Source organism: Aedes albopictus, chromosome 1, assembly GCF_035046485.1.
Source record: "Aedes albopictus strain Foshan chromosome 1, AalbF5, whole genome shotgun sequence".
Taxonomy (NCBI): Eukaryota; Metazoa; Arthropoda; class Insecta; order Diptera; family Culicidae; genus Aedes; species Aedes albopictus.
Genome location: NC_085136.1, coordinates 188925836 through 188950261, shown reverse-complemented (window position 1 = coordinate 188950261; position 24426 = coordinate 188925836). Strand labels below are relative to the sequence as shown.

The 24426-nt window shown below is 43.6% G+C and overlaps 1 protein-coding gene across 2 annotated transcripts in view; it reads left to right on the top strand.

The window, feature by feature from the left end:
- Positions 1-4244: 4244 nt before the first annotated feature.
- LOC115257151 (protein obstructor-E) overlaps positions 4245-24426 on the top strand; it is a 63110-nt gene continuing 42928 nt past the window's right edge. Inside the window, exon 1 of one of the 2 annotated variants that reach the window (XM_029856546.2) lies at positions 4245-4524. In XM_029856546.2, coding sequence (XP_029712406.1) covers positions 4482-4524 — 43 coding nt within the window. In that variant the 5' untranslated portion in view covers positions 4245-4481. The remainder of the gene's footprint in view (positions 4525-24426) is intronic. The other variant, XM_029856545.2, reaches the window with a different exon arrangement.

Here is a 24426-nt window from a genome sequence, read left to right as displayed (position 1 = left end):
CAGGAAAGCCGTTTTCGTCCATGATTCTCCATAGCTCTGCGCGGTCGATACTGTCGTATGCCGCTTTAAAGTCGATGAACAGGTGATGCGTTGGGACCTGGTATTCACGGCATTTCTGGAGGATTTGCCGTACGGTAAAGATCTGGTCCGTTGTCGACCGGCCGTCGATGAAGCCGGCTTGATAACTTCCCACAAACTCGTTTGTTTTAGGTGACAGACGACGGAAGATGATCTGGGATAGCACTTTGTAGACAGCATTCAAAATAGTGATCGCCCTGAAGTTCTCACATTCCAAATGGTCGCCTTTCTTGTGAATGGGGCAGATTACCCCTTCCGTCCACTCCTCCGGTAGCTGTTCGGTTTCCCAGATCCTGACTATCAGCCGATGCAGACAGGTGGCCAACTTTTCTGGGCCCATCTTGATGAGTTCAGCTGCGATACCATCCTTACCAGCTGCTTTGTTGGTTTTGAGCTGGTGAATGGCATCCTTAACTTCCCTCAGCGTGGGAGTTGGTTCATTTCCGTCCTCCGCTGCACTGGCGTCGTTGTTTCCTCCGTTGCCGTGGGCTCCCGTGCCTACGTTCTCCACGCCGTTCAGGTGCTGATCGAAGTGCTGCTTCCATCTTTCGATCACCTCACGTCCGTCCGTCAAGAGGCCTCCGTCTTTATCCCTGCACATCAGGGATAGGGTGCGACTCAAAACTCTTTGCGTGCCGCACACTCTGCTACGAGACAGCACAACAAACTAGAAGGAGACGAGTACGCGCAATCGGTTGTGTGTTGCTCGCTTACTTTGCCGCACGCTGGAGCTCTCCTGTCTCTCACGCTCTGTCGTATGCACTCTCTCGGTGCTTGTCTCCGTGCTTTGTACTTGGCTCGATACTACGCATGATTAGAAGAATTTCGAATCAAACGACCCATCACTTGTCAGCCCTTGACAAGCTTAACAACTTTGCCGAAAACACAAACTCTTCAATTAATTTATTAATTGATATTTTCTGTTTGGAGACAAGCACAGTCCAAGCACCGTGCATTACTCCCTGTGCCGTGGAGCTAGTGCTGCGATTGTCTCTCGCACAATTACGAAAGATCTCACTCATACGTCTCTTGTCTCTCGGCAAAACGGGAGACGAGCACTTGCGATTGTGTGAAACACACGCTTTTTTCGCACCGCACGGTGTATGCCGCCAATCCCTGCTGCACATTTCGGCTCGCGGCACGAAGCCGTTGCGGAATGCGTTGAGCTTCTGATAGAACTTCCGTGTTTCTTTGGAACGGCACAGCAGTTCCATTTCTTCACACTCCGCTTCTTCCAGGCGGCGCTTTTTCTCCCGAAAGAGGCGAGTCTGCTGTTTCCGCTTCTGTTTATGACGTTCCACGTTCTGTCGAGTCCCTTGCTGCAGCATTACCGCCCTCGCTGCATTCTTCTCCTCCAAAACCGTTCTGCACTCTTCATCGAACCATTCGTTTCGTCGATTCCGTTCCACGTACCCGATGGTGCTCTCGGCTGCGTCGTTGATGGCTTCTTTCACTGTACTCCAGCAGTCCTCTGGCTCGATGAGGCCCCTATCGAGCTCGCCCTCGTCTGGCAACGCGGCCTCGAGATTCTGCGCGTATGCTGAGGCGACATCCGGTTGCTTCTGTCGCTCTCTAGGTTGTACCGTGGCGGTCGCCGGTATCGTACATTGTTGATGACGGAGAGTTTTGGGCGCAGTTTGACCATCACCAGATAGTGGTCGGAGTCGATGTTGGCGCCACGATAGGTCCTGACGTCGATAATGTCGGAGAAGTGCCGTCCGTCAATCAGAACGTGGTCGATTTGAGATTCCGTCTGCTGTGGTGATCTCCAGGTGTAACGATAAGGGAGGCTGTGTTGGAAAAAGGTGCTACGAATGGCCATATTTTTAGAGGCGGCGGAATCAATGAGTCGTAGGCCGTTTTCGTTCGCCTCCTGGTGGGCGCTGAACTTACCAATCGTCGGTCTGAATTCCTCCTCCTGGCCTACCTGAGCGTTCAAATCTCCTATGATGATCTTGACGTCGTGGCTTGGGCAGCGATCATACTCGCGTTCGAACTGCGCGTAAAATGCGTCCTTGTCATCATCAGTACTTCCGGAGTGTGGGCTGTGCACGTTTATTATGCTGAAGTTGAAGAATCGGCCTTTGATCCTCAACCTGCACATTCTTTCGTCGATCGGCCACCAACCGATCACGCGCCTCTGCATATCACCCATCACGATGAAAGCTGTTCCCGGCTCGCGTGTGTTGCCGCAGCTCTGGTAGATGGTATGATTACCTCTAAACGTTCGCATCATGGATCCTGTCCAACACAGGACTACGCAGCGCTACGATGCAGAACCCGCGCTACGATGCAGAACCCGCGGTCCTTCAGTAGATCGGTGAGTATGCGGGTGCTCCCAATGAAGTTGAGAGATCGGCAATTCCACGTACCGAGTTTCCAATCGCAAGTCCTTTTTGTTCGCTGGGGTCGTTGCCGTTGGTCTCGGTTCGTATTATTCTGTTGCTGATTTTCCGTTACAATGGTTTTTTATGGCTGGCTCTTAGGGCCTGACACCAACCCCCTACTTTCCGGAGGACCATAGTGCACAGTTGAGCTTAGAGTCCTTCCCTGGCACTCGGACGTAGATCAGCCGCCCCTAACATGGGGATCAGACGGTGTTGTGAGCCGCTCCTCCTGGAGAACAAACGCTCAGGTTTGCCGAAGCAAACCCCCCCTTCCCTGTCAGCCTACGACCAAAGTTCCCACCGGGGTTGGTTAGCTAAGGTTGCTCATAGTTTCCGGCCGGTACCGCGTGGAGGTAGGGATAGGAGTTGCTGGGCAGAGGCTAGTGGATCACAATGGGATCTGAATTGCGCAGCATACCCAGCCTTTACCGTGCCAGCCTTGTATGGAAAGCGAATAAATGTCAGCTCTACTGTGTTATTTCCCTTGACTTTTTTGAACTAAGCGCAGGGTTCCACACTAGAAATGACGATTAGCTTACCGAGTTCAAAAATGCTATAAACTAGTGTTGTCGGAAATACAATAGAACTAGCTATCGCTCTTAGTACAATTAACCTCTTTATACGTCCGTCGTTGGCAAGTAAAAAAATCTACGGTTAATATGATTGGAAAAATAAACATCATTTTATTTTTGAACAATTCTGTTGAAAAGATGTAAAAATGTGAAATCTATTGATTTGCTTATGCAACGATGGACGTCAAAATAAGATGTAGTGTTACATGAATATCCCACCCCTCAAAACTTTCTGAATCTCGGTTATTTATCTACAATCTTCGCAAATCCTTAGAAATCCTTATGAAATATGGTTAAAGTTCCCTGAAATTCCTTGAAACGCTCTGAAACCCTCAGAAACTCAACTGAAATCCAATGCCCACCTAAATTCCTTGAAACTATCAAACTCTTCTGAAGTTCTTCTGAGACTTTCGGAAACCCTCTGAAACTCCCTGAGGCCCTCAAAAACCTCATAGAATTACTTTTGAAATCCTATGAGCCCCCTTAAAACTTTTGGGGGCTAAACTACTACTTGGACACACAAAATAGCAAAAAAAAACATCCTTAAATCTGTCCTAAAATCACTCTGAAGTCCATTGAAATCCCCATGTTAAAGTCCCTGAAACCCCAATGAAATCCTGAAAAACCTCTCAAGCTCCCCTAAAATGCCCCCTAAATGCCCTGAAACTATCATGTAACCTCCTAAAAGTCAGTGTAAGCCATTGAAACTCACTTGAAATCCCCTAAATTCCCCGAGTAAAATGTTATTTTGCAAACAATGTGGAATTGTGTATTTCTACTCATAAGCATTTTTTTTATCATAAACGAAACAATGTTCTACACTCCTGCACTGTTTAAATAATTACCCATTAGCTGTCAGCTTAATCACATGAGATCCAAACAAGATCAATTCTTACTATCCAGTTGGGAACCCATAGCCTAGAGAACCCAAGACCCGAAGGAGCTTTTGCCGTGGTAAGAGCTTGAACCTGAACCGAATGCGCAGCAGTACCTCGCCTCAGCACCTTTGCAAGCAGGCGACGACGACGGCGGCGGCGATCACGGCGAAAGACGGGGATCGTCGATTGCGCCGAAGTAGGCTTAGACGACTCTCGATCGTGTGCTTTTTTCCACCGCGACGATCGGGTTCGCCTGTGTTGGTGCGGCGATAAACGAAAAAACGTTTTTTCCACCTACTGGGGTATAAAAACCGATTGTAAAATTACCTTTTAATACAGTTTTCTTAGAGGTTTGGCGGAGTGCACAATTCGAAGAGATATCCTTCGAGAATCGCAGTAACGCAGGTTTTGGTGTATACCAGGAGGGAGATTGATCCGTGTGGAGTACAGTGTGAATTGTCGATCGGTGTGGAAAAGTGTTGGACATTTGAAGATTTTGAATTGATCGATCAAAGGACACTCTGTTTCGAGGTGAAAACAGTGTGAAGACCAGTGTGAACGACAAAATGAAGTACAGCATAGTATTCGTGGTTGCTTTGTTTGGAGCCGGTATGTAGAAAAGATTACATCAAGCATGTTCTAAGGACTTGGGGAGGAAAAACTTGTTGAAATGTGCTGAAGAGATGGGGCCAACTGGAACTGTGCTACTGCTGTTGCTGCTGCTGCTGTTTGGCTTGTTTGTCCAGGATCGAGATTTGGTTGGAAGAGATTAAATATTTGCTGGATTGTTGTCTGCTGTTGGTGTGTGCTCTGTTGTGCCTTTTTTTCTTACCTTGCACTGGACTATGATTGTTCGGTATGAAAGCTCACCGTCCGTCGTCGCCCCAGAATTGGAATGTTTAACAAAGTTGGGTGAATGGGATCTGGAGTGGGTTAGAGTGAGAAGACACGAGGAAAACGGTCTCGGGGTCCGGGTTTGTTTAAATGCTGCAACACAAACGCGGGGGTTTGTCAGAAGACTGAGCAGATTAGTTCAGTAGAGTGTAATGCCCGCTCGTAATAGACTGGAATCAACAACTTGTGGCTTGAACTGTGAAAGGAGCAGGTTTGGCTCGCTTCACTCAGACAGAGCAATCGATTACGGAGAAGGATGCCTGGGAGAAATATAATTGATTGTGCTTTGTAACGCTACGTGTCTGCCTATAGTTTTTGGGTGGTTTCAATGGAACGTTAATAATGTTGCACGAGCAGCCAAGTGATGAATGAATATTGTGAAGGCGTGCGAAAGTGAACCAAATTGCTAAATTCCGTTTTGAGATCACATCCATTTGGTCTGCATTTTGAGATGATGTGATATTTGTCTATTTTGTTTCTAGCACTCTATTGTCCGAGACACAATGTGACAATGTAAGCGGAGCATAATGAGAAGTTAAATAGAAGTTTCTCTAATGAGAGTCTATCATTAGGATGCGATACATTCAAAAAGACACAATGGAGAACAGAAAAGTTTTGGATAATACGATTCGAATGTTGTCGTAATTCTCACAACAAAGAAATTTGATAACATTATTTTGATGATGAATTTGTAATTGAGGGGCCCAGAATCAAAGGGGTGTAAGTGACCATTTTGACGATTTTGAGCTGAGCATATCATAAAATTCTTCAGATTTCAAGCTTTCAGAAACTTTTTTAAGATTGTTCCTACGATGATTGCAAAAAATACAATAAATCAGAGAAAATTGGGTTGATTTTGAAACTCCATACATTTTGTATGGGAAGAAAAATTGGTCAAAAACTTCAAACCTCATTTACTCGAAAGTGGGTTTTTGTCACTTACACCCCTTTGCTTCTAACCCCCTCAATTATGAAAATTTCAAATATCTGCCATTCAAATTATTACTTCACCGCCGTATTTGTTCATTCTTTGAATAATGAAGTTTAATAACCGATGCGGAAGTTATCGATGAATAATCAAAAAATATGAATAACATCAATAGCTGTGGGGTATAGGTTGTACATCGCGGGATACATTATTTACGAGAACCAAATTTTTGAACTTCTAGAGGTTTGAAGTAGTTTTTTTTTTCAAGTCGTGAATGTGTTTTCTATTAAAAATCTAGAAGCTAATTAGATGAACATAATAATATAGCACCATATTGTTGACAGAATTAATTTCTGTGCTGAAATGTACAAACGTTACTCTAGTGAATCTTTTTCCCGCCTTACCAAGACCCATCAGATTCAACAAAAATCGCACGTTCATACATTTTGACCATTTTCGTTTAACGTTGCCCAATATCAAAATATGATGAACTAATTACATTCCAAATTTATCACAATTACCAAACTTGAAAAAATATAATTAAATCGAAAAAATCAAACAAATTACATTTATGGCTTTGACAACATGTAAAAAACTGGCAAACTTTCAGACAAGAGTTGGAATTTTTGATGATTCACTAACAACGAATTGTCGTATTGTGTTCTTTTTTTTTAAATCCACGTATGCAAACAACCGTGAATAATAATGTAAATGATCCTTTTGATGAGATTCACTTTTTTCGACAAAACCAGATCCACGTACGCAGCTGCGATAAAGTTGCAGATCATGTTTCATCTATGTATGCCTGCGGTGATTATCATAAGGCCGGGCCGATTGCGAAATGGGCGAAGCGAACGACGAAAATCATTAAGCTCTCTGAGGTGCCAACGACAAAACGGGTTGGGATTGACCTTGACAGCAGCAGAAGAAATTCCAAAGTATCACCTAGCACTGACTATGGAGCCAACAACACCCCGTGCCGAGGTATTATGTCATTCAATGACACATTTTTGGAGCAAACCAGTTTCTGACAGTCCTTGAGAGATGCAAACTACAGATTTAAAAGGCGTTATCGCTTTCGTTGGCATGGATCGATTTCTGTTGGTTTGGAGTGTTCCAGAGCAATCCACGGTCATTAATAGCATTATTGGCCCCACTAACCGGAGGCAATCGTTCCAAATCTGTTACTACCCACGTCGTCGTCGCCGTGGGTTGAGTAACAGTCAAATTAGTATTCATCAAATCGAGGATCAACACTCTTCTCGTCGTCACGCCAGCTCAAGTTGTATCACAAAACAAAAGAGCCCATCAAGCAATTTCCCGCTCTCACTTGCCCCGTCGTTTTTTTTCCTCTGAATTTACGCGCAAAGCTATATCGACAAATAAATTCACCACCGCTTGACATTCCTCGCACGTTTGGGTTTATTCATGATGCTTTCCATCCGCCCATTGGAGCCATCCGTTATGCGGTAATACCACTAGTAAAGCCACGGCTTCGTGCAGTTTGTAGACAGTTCTATCGTTTCTTTTCACTATGTCGTGCCACAGTTGCGGCATGGTGCTGACAAACGCGTGATCAAATTAGTTAATTTGCCTGATTGAAATCGTGTCCCCTTCTGTCATGGCTTGTACCCGTTTCCTCTCAAATGATGATTGAGGTATGATGGAAAAAGTTGTGCATCTGCCCCGCAAACTGCTTTTGCTATGCTACGCTACCAAACAGCTCAATCTAATAAGACACCATTCACAACCTTCCCGGATAGGTCGTACCAGCCAGCAGCAGCAGGGATAAAAAGCTAAACCGCCGGAAGGCCAGGAAATACCAGACACTCAAAACTTAACCTTTCTACTTCCGTAAGCCATGGCAGAGACAACAAGCGGCCAAAGTGCTTTTTCATTACAGTATCACCTGAAGAGACTTCTTCGTTCGTTTCTCGAGTAGAACACTTGACTCAATTGCTACCAACCGGTTCATACTGAACTAGATTGTTCCATCAAGATATTGTATCGGTCGTCGTCGTCGTCGCCGGTTACGCTGCCATTTTGTGTTCGAACCGGATTTGTTCAGTTCGCCTCTCTATTGGAAGGGACAACCGAAGATAGCCCTTACCGTCCTTACCGACCGCCTGCCGTCACTTTAGTCCACCGAGTCAGCCATAGCCCAGCAGTCAGTAAAGGCAGCAAAAAATGTACAGCAAAACATGAAGGAAAGTAGCAGATAATCGTTCGCCTAATGAAAATCGTTGCAATTTTCCACCAATTAGCTATTGATCTTTTCCTCGAGTCAGCAGCAACAGCAGCAGCATCCAGCACACGCCAAAGATTTATAGTTGCTGTTGGTTGTTTTACTGCACCCAACACCCAACCCTGTATGAACTGGTATTGTCCGGTTACTCGTAATTGTCGATATTTGTTGGGAAACTGCTACACGATGCTTGCAGTTTCGATCGGAAGAAATTTTAATAAGTACTGCAACATTCTTTATCGATTGGTAATTGGAATCGATACTCCAAGTACGAATAGCCAACGTAACACTTTTGGTGTCAAGTGTACTCCAAGAGGTCATTAGAATCATAAAATAAAATTATTTTGGGTTTATATCGGCTTGTTTAAGACTAATTGGTTTCCAAATGTTACTTGAACAATTCTATTAGTCCATTAAATTAAATGTCGTATTCAACAGTGGATCGTTGCCATTGTCATACGCCGTATCATTGTCATGGCTTGAATTAAAAATTGAAATGACTCGGTACCGGAAGGCCCAAACTTTGCCGCATCATCTCCCCGAACAACATCTTCACCGACGCTGTTTTATTCAATTATGGCAACTTCTCTCAAGGAGGCTCAAGCGCTCTTTTTATCTCGTTGAATATTTTTGCATCCGCTGCGCTGTTTTCCTCGGTATGCCGGCAAATCGAATGGGGTCAGATTAAATTATATTGCATCTACTTGGACGACTTGGCCGTTTATTGGCTGCGTTCGGCTACAAGAGCTTCAATTGCACTCCGCAAGTGTGGTTTATAAAGCAATGGAGAGCAATCAAGTCGAGCAACAGTAATTTTGGGACGAACGGTTGGAGAATCCGGAAACTCGGTAACAACCACTCCATCCCCGCTGAGATCCGTTCGTTTCACTTGGATACAGAGTGCGCAATTAGCGATAAGCTTGAAATTGGTGCCAGTTAACAAGCCGTATTAAAGCTTCCTTGCCCAGCGTAAAGCACCCTCTCCTGATCAAAGAGCCATCAATATGTAATGGCACCTGTCTAAGACCGTGATGGGTCTCGGTTAACATCCAAACAACGGCAAAAACCAATTACCCACACCACCCACTCATCATATCCGAAGAGGGTGGCAATCGACATTACCTGCTCCCGCTACGCAATAAACATCATTTTGCACAACATTGACCATCGTCAGGGTCCTCGCGCGAAATTAGCACTATTCACCCACCACCTCCACTACGGCAACATCATTGTCACCGTGAGTCTTCATCATTGCCACAATATGTAACACTTTGTTGGATATTAATAATAGTCGGTCTCTACAGCTAACTACGGTTGAATGCTCCGGGCAGGTCTTTAGAGCAATCTATTAACACCTTTGCCGCCGGCAGTGACGCACCGAAGGTCGGCCAATTTCTGACGGCACTGTGCGCTCTCGATAATCGCGATAAAATGATTAATTAACGATATCTCGCAGGGTAACTTTTCAGGATTTGGATGGGATTGGTTGCCTGCCTACGGGACGCTTTCGCTCTGGCAAATGGTCGGTTGTAATTTGTTCTTTATTGATTCTTTTTAAAGATAAAAAATAATAATAAGGAGATTCACTTAACAGCGTGAACCGCTGATCAAACATTATCCTGATTAAACGTCGTGATCACCAAAGCAATCTTCGATCCTTTCAAAGCAGTTACCTCGTCGATTCTCTGTATGAGTGTAGCTGGTCAGAGGGTTCTGAAGTAGCAACTACGGGCGGTCAAGTGCTAATAATATCAGTTTCTATTGATTATCCAATCCAACAACAGAATGCTAACAACTGTATTGTCGATAATCTGAAATACGAAACATTTGTAATGCCAATTTGGTAATTGACCGGTACACGTGAATTTCTCGCAAATCTCCGGAATGCACGCGCCCGGTCACTGCGCCACCCATGAACATTGGCCATTCCAAGAGTCACCACCGACCGACCGCCGCCGCGCCGTCATCGCCATGAACGCGTTCGTTTTCGACTAATTAAATTAATCAACCGTATCAATCTTCAATCAGAGCGAAGACACGTTCATCTGAATAACCTATCCCTGGCGCGCGCGCTCCAATCGAGCAGGAAGACAGTGCATCAACGCTAATTTATACCGTCTCATCATTTATTTGGATCGCACTGGCACTACCCGGGCTAGATGTCCACTGACCAGCCTCCGTCCGCCCGCCACACAAATCCGTCAAATGTTTAATTATTGTAATTAATTTCCCTGTCCCCGTGTCGGCTGCTGCTGCTGCCGCCGGGTGGAATGCATGGCATTTGCCGGGCCCCTCACCTATGCTTGGTAGCGACAGTTAATCAGGACGACGATATCAAAAATCAATAGTGATGAGACGCGATTGTGTCACCTGCTGCAACGTGGTGCACACGCAGTGTAAACTCCCAGGACAATGGCTCAATGGCGGCGTGCCAGAGCCTGGAGAGCACAGATTACGCATACCCCAGCTCCTCCCCTTAAAACATGCAACCTTCAACCGCGTAAAAGCCTATTCACATCGGTGCAGTGAATTTTGGTGAAAGATTAATTTCACCTTTCACCGCCAGACGACAACTCACGACACGAGAGCGAGCCCGTAGTGCGTTACTCGTTGTTCGTTACCTACTTGTAGTAGAAGGTAGTCAGTGCTGTGCTAGTGATACGCATGGTTAGACACACCTTCGCACAATAATGGCTAGATGCCGGGGGTGTGCATGCTGGGCGCCGAGGAAGCGATTGTTAGAACCATTGATGCGTGCAGGGAGATAAAAGGCTCACTTTGAAACCGGTTGGGCTGTGATCAAGATGCGTTACCACACTGACTGTTAACGGGGTGGTAGCATGTATGAAAGGGATTCGTAAGATTCCTCGATGGGGTTGATTGGTTGGATACTTGACTCATTGAACTGGTTTTAATGCAACTCACGGTTGAGATTTATATAAAGCTGAACAATATTGAAAGGAGTGCGTTCAGTTTTGAATGAATTGTTTAAAAAAAACGAAGTTCAGAAATGTTTTTATGTTTGCTCTTTGGAAGTATGGTCTTATAACAATATTGACCACAAATCTCCTCGGGCGACCGCACCCGCGACACGATTTCTTTCCATTTCTGCGCCAAACAATGCACTTGCGGAGAAACATTATTTGCAGCTAATTTCGCGTCACATTTCATTAATTTCTTACCCACTGTTTACTTTTCGCGTCAAGCAACGACCCCCGAGCAAAGAATTCGAGGAAACCAACCGCACCGTCTATGTTCCGGAGCTCCTGAATATCTTCAGGAACTTTCCCAAGAGTTTCTTCCATGATTCCATACAGAGGTTGTCCCGGATTTGTTCCTAGAGTTCCGAGATTTTTCTAAGAGCTGTTTCTGAAACTTCTACCAGAGTTCCTCCCAGGCTATCTGCAGAAGTACCTGCTGGGGTTTCGTCCACACGTTATCCCGATATGCTTCGAGAGTTTTTCGCCGGATTCTGTCCAAAGATCCTTCTAAAGTGTGATTCCTTCAGGAATTTCGCTTAACTGTTTTTCGCGATGAATTTCTGCACCAGTTCTTCAAAAGAGTTTACTGAGATTTCCCTTGGAGTTCCTCGCCGGATTGTCCTAGAGAGTTTCGGCTTATCTGTAATATACATTTTGTCCCAAAATCACTCAAAGAATGTTGTTTTCGTAGATGTCCCAGTTGTCCAAGGATTTCTCTCGAAATTCCTCCAATAGGTTGTCCCAGAGTTACTCTTAAGGTTTCATCTAGGTTTTTCCAAAAAAATTCTCCAGGAATTTGTTACAAGGTTCCCGGTTATCCCCGTTGGTTATTTAAGAAGGCATGCCAAGACAACTCCTGGAAAAGTGCTCACAAGAACTCTGGGAACAGCTTTTGGAGACATTTAAAAAGGAACACCCACAATTGCGGAACAATTTTCAATAGGGATTGTAGGAACTCTGGGAGTAATCTTCCTCATAACTCCCAAAAACAAAGTCAAGAAAAAAAACTTTCAAGAAAGTCAAACTCCGCGAGAAATCTCGGGTGAGACTTTAAGAGAAAATCCGAGTAAAAATTCAAGAAATATTCTGAGAAATTCCTGTAAAAATCCCGGGAGAAACGACGGATATTTATTGAAAAAAAAAATACAAAACATCCCATAGAAGCTAAGTGCGAAACACAGGAAAAGTTTCTGGAACGAATTCCGAAAGGAACTCCTGCAAAAAGTTCATTTTAATCTCCTGAAGACCTCCTGTGGAAATTCGTTTCACAAGGAATCGCAAAAATCATTCCAAAGGAATTCCGAGAAAAGCTCTTAGAGAAAACCCACGAAAATATCTGAGAAATATCCCGATGGGATCTCCTGTAGGGATCCCTGGATAAATCCTGGAAGAAATCCCACAGAACTTTCTTTGGGTACAACCCAGAGGGAACTTCGGAAAAATCCTGCGAGGGACTCTGGTAATACCGAGAAAAGCTTTGGATGAAATTCTGCAAGATTCTCGTGAAAAAAAATCAGGAGAAATCAGTTCGAATTCAAGAACCCTGGAAGATTTTCAAGGAGGACTTCTGGAAGACTTATCGATAAATGCTTTAAGACACACGAAAGTATCATCAGAAGTAATACTAAGAAAACGAAAGAAATCTTATGAGAAATCCTGGGAGGCATTCCATGAGCATTCTAATGTAGTTCCGAAAAGTAACCATGACGGCATTTCTGGGGAAACCTTGTAAAGAAATTCCCAAATGGATATCACCATTCAGGTCCATCTGTGGCCACAGCATCTAATCAGAATCGTCGGCTTGCCGGAAACTTCTGATTGATGTACTGCCGTTCTACTCATAATTGTCCCATGTCATATGTCATGCCCATCTTACATGGGACAATAGGAGGCAATCAGTGAAGTACTAGATTGAAAGTAGTGAGCTGGATTTTTGTATGGTGAGATGATCAATTCTCCATTTCTGCAATGAAATGGAGCAAACAACGTGGGTTATATGATTTCTTGATTTAATCTTAATTTGATGCTATTTGAGCAAAAGTTTGGGTAACTGTGATGTTGTATTATTTATTTCTTGCAATTTCAACAACACAGTTACCCAAACTTTTGCTCAAACAGCATAAAATTGGACATGAAACCATATAACCCATGCTGTTTGCACCATTTCATTGTAGAAATGGAGAATTGATCATCTCATCATACAAAAATCCAGCTCACTACTTTCAATCTAGTACTTCACTGATTGCCTCCTATTGAGCGGAGATCGGCAGTGCAGGAGCTTTCATCTTGTTCCTTGCTTTTCGAATAATCATCCAGAGGAGTCTTCAACCATATACTTCCAGTAAAAAGAAGAACCTTTCCAAGCAGCACACATGTCACAGAAAAGTTGGGGCAGCGTAAGTTTTGGTTGCACAGAGTTCCATGTGACTTACTTATAGCATTTGTATCAGAGGTAAGTCAAAGTTACTTCTGCGCAACCAAAACTGAGTCTGTAGTGACTCTTCTGCAACATTTGTGTTGCTTGGGTTAAACATTACAGAATATTTGTATAATCAATGATCATGTACGCAAACAGTAAATACTACATGTTCGAAAATTTAAGTAAGCTAATTAGTAAAGAAATACCTGGGATGGAAACAAATTAGCATTTAAACTCCAATAAAATATAAAGCGACAGTCAGACAGAGATTTTTCGTTTGTACATTTGTCAGTCGGTCAACTCGTGACAAATCATGCTTGAGAAGTACGTTATGCCTAACACTTCTTCTACTGTAGATACCGTGAAGGTTGTGCAGTTGCCAAAATTCAATAAACCAAGATCTGTACTGCTTCAGTATTCAATGAAACAGAAGCTTCACATTCAAGCATTACCATCACAGCCAGAGAAGGCCGGCAATGATGACCATCACTGCCAGCAATTAGCGGAAGGCTTTTTGAAGTGCCGAATGTTATGACTTGTTTGAAAGCATTTTCAGAAGATGAACTGTCACGCGGAATGAATTGATTCTCTGATAGTAAGTAGCGGAGGCGAGTGCAGAGAGAATTGCGTTGTTGACAAGCATACATGCTCGAGGCATGATATGCTAGTTCGCCATTTTATTTATACTTAAAGTAATAAACACCTTAAAAATAGTTTCACTTACGAGAGTTAGGTTCTTGGACTTGATAAGCGCATGATATGCGAGTTTGCTATCTCATTTTTACTTAGATTCTTGGACTTGAATATAAACAAGACTTATTGTTGCTATTCTTTTAGCTTAGATCGAAGCTATCCTAACCGTGATTCGTGACCCACACTCGACAGGATTAGAATCTTCGGCCCAAGAAGGATCAGATAACTATTCCTCGTGAGGCACATGCCAATTCGATCGCTAGTGATTGGTTGAGATCCATTGGATTTAGTTAGTATGAATGTTCTATAAGGAATACCTAACTAGTTCCACATTCTCCTTACAAGCCCCTACTGATTCACGCCAATCACCCAATCCGTGTGACTCATGCCACAGCAATCCGTTAACTTGGAACATTCGATTTGCCCAACCTATTTTGAGTACCACCACGACCTGCCAACAACTGCATTCAATGTCGCGACATGTCTCTCTATTGTATTGTGTTGCAGTGTAGTTACACTGTCCATACTAGGGTCTGTCGCCTGTCGCCTGCCTGCTGGCCTGCCACGAGCCTCACATGTTCGGAATATTTATGCGTGACATTTAAACGGTGGCGTTTAACGAATCTGTAACCAACCGCGCTGCGCGTGTGAAAGGTATCTAGCCACGTCCCGTTCCGACGACGTCGTGGTTCTCTGGTTCTAAAAGACACATCCAGTCATCGGGCCGCGGCTCGACTCCTCCTCACGAATGGGGCGCGACCGGATTTGTGTGCGAAAGGGAATGCGCGGTGGGTGGGTAATTACGGGCATGGATAGCCAACGCCTAGCGGTATGTGAGCATTAATGGATAATAGAATTTAATTAACACATAAATAAACATAGAATGCACCGCACTAATTCTAGCCGCACACACACGTGCGCGTCCACCGGCAGCGGAAGGGGTGCAGGGGTGGGTAAATCACTGCATTTTGGAGAAGTGTTGCAGGATGTGTTGCAGCAGGTACTGACCGGGGGACAGTCTATAAATAAATCCGAGTCTCTTAGCCTACAAGGCAACAACGATAGCTTTCCATCTCGGATAATGCTACTCTGACTGGAGTGACTGTCTCTCTATCAGCGTCATTACCACCATTGGCGATTGGAGAGTGGAAGTGAATGTGCATATACGCTCCAATCTAATTGAATGCAACTTAATTTATTTAATTTATGCACAAACTTCAGCAGTCGCCTAATGGAACAATAGACGCAGAGTTTATCCAAGCATTAATTCGCAATACCAGTGCCAAATGTCAGATGTAAGGAATCCTAACCTTACCAGAATGATGGACAATGTTGTCTGGCGATGAAGGAGATAAATTCCAGATCAAGTTGCTCAATTTGCTTCGTCGTGGTTTATGCACCACCGGCAGGCAGGCAGTGATTTAACTGCGCCTACCAGTCATTGCCGTGACATTTCCGTGCTCCTCGAGTGAAAGTGAAAGTTATCTAATCACACCAGTCAGTGGTGACCAGTACCTGGCGCCTGCATAAAACAAAACCACAAAGATCATTTTCACACCCACTGAAGGAATGGGGTATTGCAAGCCACTCGAGCAATCATTACAGCAGCAGCAACCATGCAAAAGTTTTCGCGATCACGCAAAGGGAGGTCGCTGCTCTCGTTCCATGATAATGAATAACGAGTCTACGCTCTGCAGTAGCGCAGCTAAGTCCGTTGTATTGCCAAAGCATAGAAGGCCCCGGCTAAGACATTCATGTCGCGTCGATCGCCGTCGTTTGCCATTGCATAACCCACAGTTGATGGTTTTGCATGGTCAAAATAGATATTAATAAAAAAAAGTGCATGTTCCACCTTCTGTTCGGTATGAACGGTTTACAAATCATTTGACACATTTATCGTCCGAACATCAAGGTTTGTGTCAACTGGCATAGTATCCATTATGTCATTGGTTTACGCAATTGACTAGTTGGTCTACAAATCGAAGCACTTGAGGAATTCTGACAAAACCATCCCCTTCACATATGAAACGTTCAACTGCAGAACATGCTTCTGCGCCACGAGAAGTGTCGAATCGAATCAGTACGGATCTCGTCAAGTTTAAGGCTAATGAGAAGTGACTTGAACCACTTCTACATCACGCGATTCAACAGACGCCAAGATGAGACCAACATGATCTCCTCATGTACTCATAATTTGAGCAATTATCGAACGAATGTTCCAATCAAAGCACGTATAAGTGTCAATGCCTCGAGTGTTTACCATAATTATCTCTTCCTGGGTAATAAGTTCAGGCTCCGCTCCATGGCTGCTGCCTTGAAAGTGTGGATCACTTTCACTACGGGTACACTAGTTGCTGGTTCTCCGACGTGACTGCGGGCTGCCATCGAGATCTATCTTGCATCAAGTGCTCTATAATTACATATATCGAACGATGAAGGTCAGCAAGTTCTCCGGAGCAGCGTTGCGATGCTATTGCTTCAGATTCAGAGTAAACCCGTCACCTAGCTAGACTGACTCGACTGGTAGGTAGGTGCGGGCTAAACTTGACGACATTGATTCTGTCGGTTGCAGGCGCAACGAAAGCAACATCTTTTCTCGGGTTAGGCGGAGTACCTAGGTTGATTGCATCACTTTTTTTTTTGTTCGTTTCCCAATCCAACAACGTGTAGGATGATGTAATGAATATTAAATAACATAATGCTTTTCTCAGAAGTGACGCTGTTTTTGCCCGGTTCCAGCTGCTTTGGGACCTTGTGTCGAATGCTGAAGGCGTCCTTTCTGTTGCTGCGAAATTTGGTCCTGCCTGCAGCTGGCACCAGCCAGTCAGTAGGGCAACTTGAGATTGTACCGCTGCTGGCTGCTGACGGGGTTACGTCGCTTGTAAGCTTCTAGTTTATCTCCATTGTCAGGAGATCTAATGATGTTACTTATTCGTCGCTTTATCCAAACATGTGGGAGCAAGCGGCAGCAGGAACCAGATTCATTTTCCGTGCACGGGAAAAGCAGATTGAAATATTAATACAGGCATGAGCCGACAGAATGGCCCAGAAAATTCCGGCGACTCGCGAGATAGTAGTGTCGGAGAAGAAGCAAACGCGGCTGTTAACATTGTCGTCTATTTATTTATAGAACTCACTTCCTGACACTGTCCGAGGACCTGCAGTGCAGAAGAGTGTTCTATCTCACACATTTCCTCCGTCTCTCCGCCGTCGTCGTCGTCGGGGTGGATAATATTGGCATCAGAGAAGTAGCTTCGTTCACTACTTTGGCTCAAGTCTGTTGCTGGAAAATTTGTTCACAATTAGGAGATATTTGCATTCTCCGCGCTTTTCCCTTTTTAGAGAGTCGCCATACATTGTATCCGCGCGATGTTGAAAAGCAAATCTTCAAGCTGGTGCATACGTTGAATAATAAAGGGAGAAATGCTAATGCTTTCCTGTATTCTAAATAATATAAACAAGATACAATGTGTTGAAAGAGCAATGTGAAGCAGGTAATCAGGAGTATTTTTCTGGAAAAAAACTGCTTTCAATATAAGAAGCCATTATATTTAAAAACACATCCTGAGAAGTCAAATCAATCTCGTACTGAATTGAAGCTCTCAATTGTACAGTTAACTTTTTATGACAAACGTTATAGAGTGCTTTTCTTATGCCAAGAAGGGCTACCACAGTGGAATTACTTACAGATTTATTGGAAAGAATGACATTCGTTACCCGTCATAGAAAATAAGACTATTTTCTCGGATTTCAAAGATATTTTTGACTTGATATCTAGAATTTTTTGAAGAAATTTGATTCATTACCCAAGTAACACACATGTTATATAAAAGTTACGACAGTGCAAGTTTTGGTTGTATAGAAGTTTATTTTACGTAATTCTAACATTGTGTTGAAATAACGTAAAATAAACTTATATACAACCAAAACTTGCGCTGTCGTAACTTTTATATAACATGTGTGTTACTTGGGTATGAAACAATTTTGGTCAAAGATCACCAAATTTGTTTCAAAATGAATCAAATTTCTTCAAAAAATTCTAAAGATCAAGTCGAAATATCTTTAAAATTCCAGATGCCAATAAAATATATAGGTTTACTTTTGGCAAAGAAATAGTAAGCAAAATTCCTAAAATGCTAAGACTATCTTCAAAAATAATTATCTAGAGATCCCAATCAAAGTTTTCTAGAACTTTTATCCATGGAATCCCATCGAAATCCATTTTAGCCCTTTAATTCCTTTAATAAGTTCAGCAATTCCTCTAAAGATTGTTTCATATTTTTTTTAGAATATGTTTCTTACCTTGTGTTTCTATGAATTACAGGAATTGCTTCAGGGATTCTTGAAGATTTGGGAGTTATTCAAGATTTTCTCAAAAGATCCTTCACAAATTCCCTCGTGAATTCACAGAATTTGGTATACATATTCATGTACTGGGAGAATTTCCCCCAGGTTTTTTTTTTTTCTTCGGGATTTCTCCTCGAATTCTTCTAAAAATTTCTTAAGAAGGTCTCATGGGAATTATTTTAGGGATTTTTTCAGAAATTCCTCAAGGTATTCCCTCAGAGATTTCAAGAACCCATATACTCAGAGATTCCCTTAAAGATTTTAACACAACCCATACATATAAATATAAATTGGACTGTTTAGCCATAGTTTAAGTTTTTTTTTTTTTTACTGCTATTACTTATTCCAATTTTATTCGTAACAATTGCTCCAAATCGTTTAAATACCCTTTACTTTTCCTACTAATCATTATTGTATTTGACTCGGTAACAGTTAAGTTCGCAATTATATAGAAGGTATTGTTTGCCAATATGTATCATCGCTCCAACGAACAAACACTAAACTTCAGGGTCTAAACGAGTTCTCATTTATACAAGCAATTAATTATCCACAGCATTAGTCAAATTGAGCTACCACTTTCCGCAGAAAAACAAAACTCTGCTCGCGCGAAAGCTTAAATCCACGAAGCGCAAAGCCCCCGCCGCCGCCATACCCAATGGTTAGTGCCGTTTACGCCAAACGTCAATGGGTTGTTTGTTCGTTACCCAATGCCCGCCGTTTTGTACTGCGCGGCGGCAGCGTGGACTTCGACAGTTGCTTACACTAATTAACATCATTGGGCAACTGTTCGCTACCGTATAAGCGCCGCCATTGCCCATACCGCGATTGAGTCACCAAGCACCGTGGACGGACGGCAGTTACCCTACTCCAAACAACATAAACAACTGTCAAACGTGATTAGAGCCGCGGCGGGATTACTGCTGAGAAAGTCACTGCGCCCGTCCATATTTCAGCCGGTCACTCAATTATCATTGGTACTGACGGGCCGGGCCGGGCCGGGGACAGACACCGCGCGGTGGCGATCGTGCAGTACGATCTCACCGGACCGCTGCTGCTGCGGCCTACTAACCGATCGACCGCCACCGATCACATCGGTGACCGTGAAGTCGTTTGGAGTCCGAAACTCGTTTGACCGCTCGTATTGCTGCGTGCGGTCGTCGCTGCCTGCGTACTGTTTACTTTCAGTTCGTCAACCCATGTCGAAATCGAGCAGTCGTCGAACTTTTTCTCTTCAGATTCTTCTGCAAACCTACAGCTACAGCAAACAACAGCTGGAAATGACCGAACGAAAGCGAAATTTACCGCTTACCACTCTTTTCTTTCGTGTTTTCGAGGCGGATCGCGGCGGGTTTGCCGGCTGCCCAAAATGATGTAATGGATGGGGGAGAAGAAATAACCAAAAATAAACCCACATTCGACGAACCCGTTCCAATTGAGGCCATCGCCGGGCACCGCGCCGCGAGTGTGGAGAAAGGCAAAGTGAGGAAAAGCTCCAAACAAGTTTCGATCCTAGGTTCGACCGAGTTCGAGTCCGAAAGAGTTGTGCAATTGGGCTGCGCTGCGACCATAAACGGTCCTCATGGGACAATGATCCCAACAACCGAACCGTTGATGATCATGCGATCGATGTAGGCGTAGGTATCGATCACTACTGTGAGCTACGAATGCATGTCGTCGTTACGCAATGATCACTTCTTAGCGTGCTACTTGAACGCTATAAACGGTCCATTATGAAAGGTCTGCCGCAGTAAATGTCAGCGCGCAATATTTGTCATGATCAGGAAAGCTTCGTTTCGCTCCACCTTCCATTACCGGGCTCCATCAACGTTGCCCATCTATTCATAACCAAACACCTTCAGAGAAGAGGTTGCTTCCTTTGGTAAATTGATTTTCATTTTCTGGGAAAGCGAATGAACCAGCAAAAAAGCTCTTATTCTTGAACTTGCACCGCTCGCTGGCTCCTACCCCGCATTCTTTTTACCCGCACATTTTCTCAATCAATGACGTCGTCCTCGGACCACGAGGAAAGAGTAAAGGCGAATGTGTACTTTCATTTAATTGAAAATAAACAGTCTATTATTTACTTCATGTCTCGATCGAATCATAACGAACACACCATCACCATCATCATCATCATCATCATGATTACCTACCTGAAACCTGCCTTCCATTCTGCGGGGATTGTCTTCCAATCAGCTGAATGTTTGGAAATATCGTATAAAGGCAGGTGAGGAAAATGACGCAACGGAATTGTTGGCCATCGGAATTAGGGCTATCCCACCCCTATCGGGGCAATATCCATTGCTGGGGTCTGTTCGTTCATGCATGTTGTTGTTTGAGATATGAGGCTTGTTTTTTTTCTTTGTGGTATATACAGAAATCGGGGCCGTAAGGAAAATCCATTCGAATCAATGAAATTAAAAATAAATATAGAGATTTACTTACTTGGAATGACCTGGAGCCGTGCAGGTTGAAGGCATGGGCGTAGCCATATTTTCGGATTCATACATGTTATCTCATAATGATTATCAAAAGAATATATTTCAATGGTTCACCAAGGATTTTCTATAAGTCGTTTTCAAGTTTCATGGAAAATTTGACTTTTATCATGCAGATTGCAATGTTTTGAACTCATATACGAAATTTTCTCACAGTAACCTTAACATACCAATTTATCAGTAGTCATTTTCCAAATTACTCCAAATTCGGTCGCATGAGCTTGCACAGACGCAGTGCTATTTTTGACTAACCGTGCCAAGCAATTGAGTCATCACCATTACCCTTTCCCCATATTGACGTTGACATTCAAGCAAGCTTGTGATTGCAAGTATGTTGACATTTGTCAGCGTGTGATCCTTGAAGAACGTTTCGTCGATCTCATCGATCTAACCACTGTCGGTTCTAGTGTGATGTCTGGAGGTTTTAAGGTTTCCAGTGTCCTTTTCCCGTCTGGGTGTTTGGCAATTCTGTTGACAGTTATAAAAAACTGTGAAATAGGATTATTTGGAGCAGACGTGTTTGTCAGTTGTTCAGTGTTGTTGTTCACGGAACTACCGGTTTTCTAAGAATGGAGTTCATCGGATGCTTTGCAACAATTAACGTTGGTCAAACACAGTCCGTTTACCGAGTTGTGTCGTCATTTCGGCTCATTGTCTGCAGCAAGGAATGTTGCCTTCATAGCTGGTATACGAGAGGACTAGTCCACTTCCAGTCCTTCATGAGATAGACTTCCTTAGATCCAGTTTTGGTGTCCTCTAGTTGGTACATGTTCTGCCAGTGGATCTCTCAAATGAAAACTGGTAAAAATTTGCGGCTGAGTTTCCTGGTCTTTTTCCTGTACGGCCGAGGATAACCTTACGGAACGTCCCTAGACAAGTTCTCCCACCTTAAATGTCCTGCTCCTGGTGCACAGAACCTAATGTCCACCATCTGCGCCGCGTTTGCTGCCCGGATGCTTCTTCCATCACGTATTTGGTTGTCCAGTCAGTGATGGCCTGGAGAAATTTCTCATGAAAGTTTCGCCGGTTTGGCTGCGGTCATTGCTGGTATCAGAAGAACATTCGGCACTATACATGCCTTGCCAACAGCACAAACCTTCACATGTCGTCGGACATCCAAGGTCTTTTTATTCTCAGTAGTAGGCAATCGATACCTTCTGGAGATTTCGTTGGGTTACTGTTTGTATGTCTTGGAATCTGCAGACGATTTAGTTCCTGAGCTTGACAGGAACGTTTCCTTTCAGTGGAATACATGTGCTTCAGTTTCGTCCGTTGCTACCCAGTTTCTAATGAGTTGTGCTCCTTGGAGCAAAGTCTGAACCCGCTTTAACCGACTTCAACAACTCCGTGGATCCGATTCCGACGTCTTATCACAGGAGTCTGGAACAACGTTTATTGAACCCTTGAGGTATGTTATGTCAAACGTAAAATTATTGAGCCTCAGAATCCACCGCGCAAACCGAAGAGTCGGGTTCTTCATTGATTTATGGTACACGAGGAAGAGGGATACTTCCACATACCATAGGTCTGATTTTCAGGAAAGAAACCTATAAAAACCCCTCAAGAAATTTGTCAATTTCATCGGAATTAACCGCTCAACTATCTCTCCAAATACGCTTCAAATTTTCCAACGCTTCAGTAGGGATCTTAAGATCATAAATACGGTTTCTAATCAAATTCCTTGGTAAGTTTGGGAAAGAAATGTTTAAAATTTATTGCAGGAATTAAACGGTTACGCAGTATTCAGTACGGGGAACGAGGTTTATTGTTTGCTCGACGTTTCCACACTGGGGTTTTGTGTCATCTTCAGGGGTAACTAATTGTTCGTTTTTGGTCTTATGTTTCGTCTAACTGTAACTGTCTGGTTGATTTGTTGTTGGTACATGCCAATTTTCGTTTGTCTGTACGCTATTGGCACAAATATAGAGCAGTTTGACAAAACATATGACCAAAAACAAATAATTAGATACCCCTCAAGATGACAGAAATCTCGAGAGTCGAGACGTCTGTTTGCCCGTCAACCTCGTTTTCCGTATTGAAGGCTGCATAGCCGTTTAATTCCTGCAGTAAACTTCTCAGTCGATCCGCCAAAGATTTGAAATATATGATTATAAGACATTGTTGAATGATCATGTGAAAAATTTCAAATGTAATTGTCCCGACTAAATAGGAAAAAATCATCTGCCACCATCGATTGCAACGCCAATGGCATCGAATAAACCAAATCGTTCGGAGCCCCTCGTTAGCTTTTTCAACCACCCACCAACCAGACATTGCCAACCTACCGAGTATTAGCAAATGGATTCTCAGTTATTCCGACGCCTTTTCACTTTCAATTTTTAATAAATGGCAGAAAGTGTTGCAAGCGGGCTTCATTCGATGGGATTGGTTTTACTACCACACTTTACTAGATGGTAAATACCTGAGCTGCAGCAGCTGCCCCGATCTTGCAAGCCGGCCAGCAGCACCATCACCCTACTTAAAATCGCCCCCCGTGCATTATTATTGCACTGACTGACACTGTGGTGGACCACTCGCGTAGAATGAAATCTCCTCCGATGCGATAAATTGAGCAATTTTGCGCCACATTTCACTGCGTTTTTTCGCGAGCGCGCGCGCCCACCCGCCCGCGTTTGTTTGAGTTTCCATATGTGTTCGGTCGACGACGGGTGGACAGACGGACAGGCGGACCGGGCGGTTGCAACATTCGATAACATGTGTTAACAAACAATGAAATTGGTCGATGATGAGCGAAAACAGCGCCAACAACACAAGGCTCGCGCGCCGATCGATTTGCTCTAATAAGCGGCGGAATTTCACACGTTCCAGCTTGAAATACCTTGCTTTGTGGCTGGTAGGAGCGGGGGTTGCCACAAAAAATGACCAGGACCAGCTTCGATTTCTAAGGTTACATTAGTTGGAGAATCGTAACGATTTTTTAAAATACCAGTATTAATCAAAACAATTTGCAGCGAAATTCTGTCTAGGAAGCATATTTGTTTTCAATCAGCACCATAATGGAAATACGCCCCACAAAGTAACTCTGAGTGGCCCTCAACCAACAACAGTTCAGTTTACCGAAAATAAGCGCTAGGCGAGGCGTAGGCGCTATCATTTCGCGCTGGATGCATTTCATAATTATCTGATAACCAACGACAACAGTTGGTCAGAGTCAATGTGATAAACTGATGTTCAGTGCAGTGGTGCGACGCTTGATTATTTCCTAAATTATTATCTCCAAACATTGATTACTCTTGAATAAAAGGTTTGTAGCATAGGAATGTAAAATTTACACATCTAATAATGAAGACATCCCTAAAAGTTCACCAGTCTGAACCTCATTAAAAATTAATAAACTATTTTATGTTGGGACAGTAGAACTCAATTTAGTACTGTCATTTCTAGTTTGCACCAGAAAGTGCAAGTTTGCCACCACGACTTACCACTGCACTGGCTTCGAATTCCGATACTGTCATTAGTGCAGGCGGTCAAAAACAGAACGGTAG